Below are 9,051 nucleotides of genomic sequence, written 5' to 3'. Positions count from 1 at the left end.
GCTGTTGTGGGTCAGATCACCAGATAAAATGCAGTTTCATCCTACAAACAAACATACAGGTGTAGGATTTAAATTCACCATTATTGTCACAGAAAATAATCCTGCAGCAACATCATTTGAACATTTAGTCCAGAACATTGATTGATTGGTGGTTAGGTTATTAGCTGGCCAAAAATATGGAAAGTCAATGCTGTTCATTTTAATAATAATAATGTTAGTGCGAGCTTTCAGTGAATTTATATAAATGGCCACTATCTCAGGTTGAGTCCTAAATGGCCACTATCTCAGACCTGAGGACTAAATGGCCACTATCTCAGGTTGAGTCCTAAATGGCCACTATCTCAGGTTGAGTCCTAAATGGCCACTATCTCAGACCTGAGGACTAAATGGCCACTATCTCAGGTTGAGTCCTAAATGGCCACTATCTCAGACCTGAGTCCTAAATGGCCACTATCTCAGACCTGAGTCCTAAATGGCCACTATCTCAGACCTGAGTCCTAAATGGCCACTATCTCAGGTTGAGTCCTAAATGGCCACTATCTCAGACCTGAGTCCTAAATGGCCACTATCTCAGGATGAGTCCTAAATGGCCACTATCTCAGACCTGAGTCCTAAATGGCCACTATCTCAGGTTGAGTCCTAAATGGCCACTATCTCAGGTTGAGTCCTAAATGGCCACTATCTCTGTTTGAGTCCTAAATGGCCACTATCTCAGATCTGAGTCCTAAATGGCCACTATCTCAGGATGAGTCCTAAATGGCCACTATCTCAGACCTGAGTCCTAAATGGCCACTATCTCAGGTTGAGTCCTAAAAGGCCACTATCTCAGACCTGAGTCCTAAATGGCCACTATCGCAGGTTGAGTCCTAAATGGCCACTATCTCAGACCTGAGTCCTAAATGGCACTATCTCAGAACTGAGTCCTAAATGGCCACTATCTCAGGTTGAGTCCTAAATGGCCACTATCTCAGACCTGAGGCCTAAATGGCCCCTATCTCAGACCTGAGTCCTAATGGCCCCTATCTCAGACCTGAGGCCTAAATGGCCCCTATCTCAGACCTGAGGCCTAAATAGCCACTATTCCCTACATAATGCACTGCTTTGGACCAGGGACATTATGGGCCCTGGTCAAATGTAGTGCCCTACAATGGGTATAGAGTTCTATTTTGGATGCAGATTCAGACTCCTCTCTGACCTACAGTAATGTTTCCTCTGGCTGCACGTGGAGGCGTGACCAGTGGGGTTTGGGGTGTGTGTGTTGTGTGTGTGTGCGTGTGTGTGTGTGTGGTTCGGGGTGTGTGTGTGTGTGTGTGCGTGTGTGTGTGTGGTTCGGGGTGTGTGTGTGTGTGTGTGTGTGTGTGTGTGTGTGGTTCGGGGTGTGTGTGTGTGTGTGTGTGTGTGTGTGTGTGTGGTTCGGGGTGTGTGTGTGTGTGTGTGTTGTGGTGCAATGTGGTTTGGAGGTAAACAGTGCCAGGCAGAAATAGAACACTATCTTTAGTCTCTACAGAGAAACAACATATTCGCTCCGTCTTCATCTGGTCAGGACGCAGAGCGAGAGACAGGCTAAAGTACCACTGTCTGGCTCAAACCCTGTGACTCTGCCCAGAGCCCAGTGGAGTGTACCCAAGGGTGAGTGTGTGTGTCTACTGTATGCGTGCACGTGTCACTTTTAGTGTGAGTCGACCTCTCCTCCTTCTCCTCCTCCCTCCCTCTCCTCTCCTCCTACCTCCTCCTACCTCCTCCTCCCTCCCTCTCCTCCCTCCCTCTCCTCCCTCCCTCTCCTCCTACCTCCTCATCCCTCCCTATCCTCCCTCCTTCCTCCCTCTCCTCCTTCTCCTCCTACCTCCTCCTCCCTCCCTCTCCTCACTCCCTCTCCTCCTACCTCCTCCTACCTCTCCTCCTTCACCCTCCCCTCCCTCTCCTCCTCCCTCCCTCTCCTCCCTCCCTCTCCTCTCCTCCTACCTCCTCCTACCTCCCTCTCCTCCCTCCCTCTCCTCCCTACCTCCTCATCCCTCCCTATCCTCCCTCCTTCCTCCCTCTCCTCCTTCTCCTCCTACCTCCTCCTCCCTCCCTCTCCTCACTCCCTCTCCTCCTACCTCCTCCTACCTCTCCTCCTTCACCCTCCCCTCCCTCTCCTCCTCCCTCTCCTCCTTCTCCTCCTACCTCCCTCTCCTCCCTCCCTCTCTTCCTACCTCATCATCCCTCCCCTCCTCCTACCTCCTCCCTCCCTCTCCTCCTACCTCACCCTCCCTCTCCTCCTTCACCCTCCCCTCCTCCATTCTCTCACCCCTCTCTCCTCCCTCTCCTCCCTCCCTCTCCTCCTCCCTCTCCCTCTCCTCCCTCCCTCTCCTCCTCCCTCTCCCTCTCCTCCCTCCCTCTCCTCCTCCCTCTCCCTCTCCTCCCTCTCCCTCTCCTCCCTCCTTCTTCATACTATGTTCCAGACTCATCCACAATGCTAAGTGGACAGATCTGTAAAACCATTTGTTTGAGCTCAGAGGAGGACATTTATTAGCACTGTGGCCCTTGAACCTCTGAAGTCATCTCTGTAACAGTGGTTAAGTCTCTCTCATGATATCCTCTTGTCTAAATAGCTCTCCATCTGTCTTCCTGTCTTCTTCTTCTCCCTCACCACAGATGATTCTCAATCTATCTTTCTGTTGGTGGAGTCCTATCTGGCAGATTCATTTAATCTATCCTTCTTCTGCTATTACTTCCAATCTCCTTTGCAGGGCATTGTGCCAACTCCTTTGCAGGGCATTGTGCCAACTCCTTTGCAGGACATTGTACCATCTCTTTTCCAGGACAATGTACCATCTCCTTTGCAGAGGGCATTGTACCAACTCCTTTGCAGGGCATTGTACCAACTCCTTTGCAGAGGGCATTGTACCAACTCCTTTGCAGGGCATTGTACCAACTCCTTTGCAGGACATTGTACCAACTCCTTTGCAGAGGGCATTGTACCAACTCCTTTGCAGGGCATTGTACCAACTCCTTTGCAGGGCATTGTACCAACTCCTTTGCAGAGGACATTGTACCAACTCCTTTCCAGGGCATTGTACCAACTCCTTTGCAGGACATTGTACCAACTCCTTTCCAGGGCATTGTACCAACTCCTTTCCAGGGCATTGTGCCAACTCCTTTGCAGGACATTGTACCAACTCCTTTGCAGGACATTGTACCATCTCTTTTCCAGGACATTGTACCAGCTCCTTTGCAGGACATTGCATCTGACTAGTCCACTACAGCCACAGTGCTATCTCTCTGTGTGTTGTTACACGTATCGCCTAACAGGAAAAGCAGGTCTGTGGCCGTATCCATAACGTGTCTCAGAGTAGACAATTTGTCGTAAGTGCTGACGAGAGAGACCTTTTACTCATACTCTTATGTTTAAAAATAAAATACTATATTTTGTCATTAGATTCCAACCAAATTTACCTCATGACATGTCCTAACCAGTTAAGAGATACCAACTGGTGTCTTGGTAATAGAAAAATGCAGTGAGTCAGTGGTTCCTGGGCCACAAGCAATAGCTTTGCAGAGTCAGTGGTTCAGAGTCAGTGGTTCCTGGGCCACAAGTAATAGCTTTGCAGAGTCAGTGGTTCAGAGTCAGTGGTTCCTGGGCCACAAGCAATAGCTTTGGAGAGTCCGTGGTTCCTGGGCCACAAGCAATAGCTTTGGAGAGTCAGTGGTTCCTGAGCCACAAGCAATAGCTTTGCAGAGTCAGTGGTTCCTGAGCCACAAGCAATAGCTTTGCAGAGTCAGTGGTTCCTGGGCCACAAGCAATAGCTTTGGAGAGTCAGTGGTTCAGAGTCAGTGGTTCCTGGGCCACAAGCAATAGCTTTGGAGAGTCAGTGGTTCCTGGGCCACTGTAGCTTTGGAGAGTCAGTGGTTCCTGGGCCACTGTAGCTTTGGAGAGTCAGTGGTTCCTGGGCCACTGTAGCTTTGGAGAGTCAGTGGTTCCTGGGCCACAAGCAATAGCTTTGGAGAGTCAGTGGTTCCTGGGCCACTGTAGCTTTGGAGAGTCAGTGGTTCCTGGGCCACTGTAGCTTTGGAGAGTCAGTGGTTCAGAGTCAGTGGCTTTGGAGTCGTTCAAAGAATGAATTGATGCTTCTGTCTGATCAATATATATATATATATATACATAATCTAGACCTACATTACACAGCCTCTCTATATGATCAATATATATATATACATAATCTAGACCTACATTACACAGCCTCTCTATATGATCAATATATACAGTGCCTTGCGAAAGTATTCGGCCCCCTTGAACTTTGCGACCTTTTGCCACATTTCAGGCTTCAAACATAAAGATATAAAACTGTATTTTTTTGTGAAGAATCAACAACAAGTGGGACACAATCATGAAGTGGAACGACATTTATTGGATATTTCAAACTTTTTTAACAAATCAAAAACTGAAAAATTGGGTGTGCAAAATTATTCAGCCCCTTTACTTTCAGTGCAGCAAACTCTCTCCAGAAGTTCAGTGAGGATCTCTGAATGATCCAATGTTGACCTAAATGACTAATGATGATAAATACAATCCACCTGTGTGTAATCAAGTCTCTGTATAAATGCACCTGCACTGTGATAGTCTCAGAGGTCCGTTAAAAGCGCAGAGAGCATCATGAAGAACAAGGAACACACCAGGCAGGTCTGAGATACTGTTGTGAATAAGTTTAAAGCCGGATTTGGATACAAAAGATTTCCCAAGTTTTAAACATCCCAAGGAGCACTGTGCAAGCGATAATATTGAAATGGAAGGAGTATCAGACCACTGCAAATCTACCAAGAACTGGCCGTCTGTAACGTCGTTCTTCGTTTGTAGAAAGAGAGTCGGACCGAAATGCAGCGTGGTGGTTACTCATGTCTTTAATGAAGAAAAGTGACGATACATGAAATAACTATAATAAATACAAAACAACAAACGGAACGTGAAACCTAATTACAGCCTATCTGGTGAACACTACACAGAGACAGGAACAATCACCCACCAACCTAATACAGCCTATCTGGTGATACTACACAGAGACAGGAACAATCACCCACCAACCTAATACAGCCTATCTGGTGAAACTACACAGAGACAGGAACAATCACCCACCAACCTAATACAGCCTATCTGGTGAAACTACACAGAGACAGGAACAATCACCCACCAACCTAATACAGCCTATCTGGTGAAACTACACAGAGACAGGAACAATCACCCACCAACCTAATTACAGCCTATCTGGTGAAACTACACAGAGACAGGAACAATCACCCACCAACCTAATACAGCCTATCTGGTGAACACTACACAGAGACAGGAACAATCACCCACCAACCTAATACAGCCTATCTGGTGAAACTACACAGAGACAGGAACAATCACCCACCAACCTAATTACAGCCTATCTGGTGAAACTACACAGAGACAGGAACAATCACCCACCAACCTAATTACAGCCTATCTGGTGAAACTACACAGAGACAGGAACAATCACCCACCAACCTAATACAGCCTATCTGGTGAACACTACACAGAGACAGGAACAATCACCCACCAACCTAATACAGCCTATCTGGTGAACACTACACAGAGACAGGAACAATCACCCACCAACCTAATACAGCCTATCTGGTGAAACTACACAGAGACAGGAACAATCACCCACCAACCTAATTACAGCCTATCTGGTGAAACTACACAGAGACAGGAACAATCACCCACCAACCTAATTACAGCCTATCTGGTGAAACTACACAGAGACAGGAACAATCACCCACGAAAGACAAAGCGAACTCAGGCTACCTAAATACGGTTCCCAATCAGAGGCAACGAGAAGCACCTGACCCTGATCGAGAACCGCCTCAGGCCGCCAAGCCTACACTCGACACACCCCTAATCAACCACAATCCCAATGCCTACAAAACCCAATACGAATACAACACGTAAACCCCTGTCACACCCTGGCCTGACCAAATATATAACGAAAACACAAAACACTAAGACCAAGGCGTGACAGAACCCCCCCCCCCCCCCCAAGGTGCGGACTCCCGGACGCACTTCAAAATGGTTTGAAGATGTATTAAAGGGATAGTTTGAAGACACATTATTGATTCCAAGTGCCGTACATTTCAAATAAACCATATGACCTTAACAGGTTTTGATAGCACAACACACATTTAGCTTAGTTGTGAGAAGCAAACAACATAAACAGTAGTAAGAATTAGCATAGTTGTGAGAAGCAAACAACATAAACAGTAGTAAGAATTAGCGTAGCTAGCATAGCATTACCATTATGTATCCAATGTTTGCGTATAGCATTTCCATATTATAATGTCTGACTGTTGTAAATATTAGCATAGCATAGCCACATTAACATGAAGTAGTCAATATTAGCATTTAGCATGTCAGTTCTGTACTGTACATATTACTGTATTAGCGTATTATAGCATAGCAACATTAGCACAGCATTTTCAGTATTAGCGTATATTATTAGCAATGTGAGACCATACCTTGGTGGTGTCTGTAGCGATGATGACCCAGGTGCAGTTAGCATTGTTGTCATACTGGACAGGGTAGTTTGGTGATGTGATGATGCCGTTCGGGCCTCTCAGCTGACCACCACACATAGGAGCTGAAAGAGAAAATAACAGCAAACTGTTATTGACTTATTTATTGAAGTTTAATGGATCTATTCCAACTGTTTGTGAAACTACTTCAGAGGTGTCCAATAATATTTTCCAACAGTCTGTATATCTGCAATTAACGCACACTCTAGAATGCCCTTTCAGCCAATCAGTATTCAGTATTCAACTATGTCGTGGTACAAGTATATGTAAAAACATTAGTTCAAAAAGGTTTCAAAGAGGACAGTAAGGCCAAAGCACATCTTAAAAACAGACAACCAAAAAAAACAACAGAATTGACAGCAACCCTTTTAATGCTGACAGAGACAGAGTGGAGAAACATAAAACACACCCCAGGAGAGGTAAGCTTTCCCCCTCTATCACCACAACAGAGGACAGCCAGACCAGCTAAGCCCTGTGTCTCATCTAAGGCCCAATAGGACAGAAGATACTGAAGAGAAGCGCTATAATATGTCTGAAGACTATTGAATGTTGTTTGAGAATACTAGAATCGAGACCATAGTAAACGGATGGCCGATTCAATTAAAAATAAGTCAATCAGCTTAGAGAGAAAACAGAAGGTCAAATGGATCAGTTTATGTTGCGTAAATGTTGCTTCTATGTTATTCATCCACACCCGATCAACGCAATTAAAGTTGTATCAATGTTGGTTTCTGTTTCAATCGCATTTGAAATAATTCTTGTTTCAACTTAGGTTTGAACCAGACATCGACTGAAGTTTTTCCATGTTTGGTTGATTTTAAATTGAATTCAAGTTAGTTGACAATGCAATAAAACAGCAATCTCATTGGACATTGAGCTGTAGGAAACCTCCCTGAGAGCTGTAGGAAACCTCCCTGAGAGCTGTAGAAAACATCCCTGAGAACTGTAGGAAACCTCCCTGAGAACTGTAGGAAACCTCCCTGAGAGCTATAAGAAACCTTCCTGAGAGCTGTAGGAAACCTCCCTGAGAGCTATAAGAAACCTTCCTGAGAGCTGTAGGAAACGTCCCTGAGAACTGTAGGAAACGTCCCTGAGAGCTGTAGAAAACTTCCCTGAGAGCTGTAGTAGTAGTAGTTACAGATAGACTCTTGCCACCAAAAATTCAACATCAAACAATAACCATTGGGACAATATATTTCAACATCCGAATGTTGGGAATGATGACAGATGGAATATGGGAAATTAACTATTTTGTGATGTCATTAAAATGATTGGAAAGACGTTATAACGGTAACATTGTAACTTTAAGAGCTTTCACTATCAAAAACATTTTTTTTTTGTATTTGACATGTTACTAGGCAAGTCGGATAATAAGAACCAATTCTAATAAGAAATTCTGCCTACCGGGGATTACCTCCTTGTTCAGGGGCAGAACATCAGATTTTTTTCCTTGTCAGCTTGGGGATTTGATCCAACAACCGAACGCTCTACACAAAAGGTTTCCTGCCGCCCCACGTACAGTACTTCTAAATGTTGTAAAACGTATATGATTAAATATGAAACTATTTTTGAAAAGATAGCAATGTGATTTTAGTCTTCTAAATGAGAATGTTTTTTCTTGCAAACCTACGCCAAAGTGAGCTCAGTGTTCGTGTCAACATGATGGAATCGCCTTTCAGGCCACAGAGCTTAGATAAGACTTGCTGAGAATTTAAACACAGACCAGAGAACGTGAGGACGTGGCCCAAACGTTGAAATGGTTAAAACTACAAGAACAGAAAATAGCAAAACCCTCTGAAACTCTCAACGATTGAACAAGGTAAAGACTTGACCAAACATTCACAGTCTGCAGCTGGGTAAGTAAAGTAGTCTAGGACAATTTGAGATTGAAGAACAGATCCCTCTCACCACCGTGTGGGACACCTGAAGTATCCATTCTAAGAACACTCCAAGACAAAGAGGCCTACAACTAAGAAGGACAACTACTGTAGAGACATCGAAATACTTTCCATAGACGGATCGAGTGGTTTCAACAGAGAGACGACAGAGAAAGACATCTAAGCGTAAATATGTATGTTGCATTTCTAATCTGAATGAGCGGTTGTTAGGGTGAGCATAGTTTCAAATGGCTGTTGCTGATAATAAGTCTCTGTACACCTATGTAGATATTCCATAAAAATTTGCCGTTTCCAGCTACAATAGTCATTTACAAAATTAAAAATGTCTACACTCTATGTTGGATCAATTTGATGTTATTTTAATGGGACACATTTTTTTGCTTTTCTTTCAAAAACAGGACATTTCTAAGTGACCCCAAACTTTTGAACGGTAGTGTAGGTACGATAAGTTAAATCTGTTTGTCTCTCCCTCTCCTTACCTACCCTTCCCTTCCATTGTGTAATCAAACAGTCATGTTTTTGTTAGTCCACTAGGGACCTGTTTTCATTGCATTTTGTTAGTAATCAATAACCTGTGTAATGTTTT

At 44.6% G+C, this 9,051-nt stretch overlaps 1 protein-coding gene across 1 annotated transcript in view; it reads right to left on the bottom strand.

The window, feature by feature from the left end:
• csmd2 (CUB and Sushi multiple domains 2) overlaps nucleotides 1-9,051 on the bottom strand; it is an 895,829-nt gene that overhangs the window by 468,695 nt on the left and 418,083 nt on the right. The window contains 1 exon segment of the mRNA XM_031789283.1: nucleotides 6,511-6,632. Within this exon segment, the coding sequence (XP_031645143.1) occupies nucleotides 6,511-6,632 (122 nt within the window).

Source organism: Oncorhynchus kisutch, linkage group LG14, assembly GCF_002021735.2.
Source record: "Oncorhynchus kisutch isolate 150728-3 linkage group LG14, Okis_V2, whole genome shotgun sequence".
NCBI classification, from domain to species: domain Eukaryota; kingdom Metazoa; phylum Chordata; class Actinopteri; order Salmoniformes; family Salmonidae; genus Oncorhynchus; species Oncorhynchus kisutch.
The sequence above is the reverse complement of the archived record's forward strand: the minus strand, read 5'-3'. Positions and strand labels throughout refer to the sequence as shown.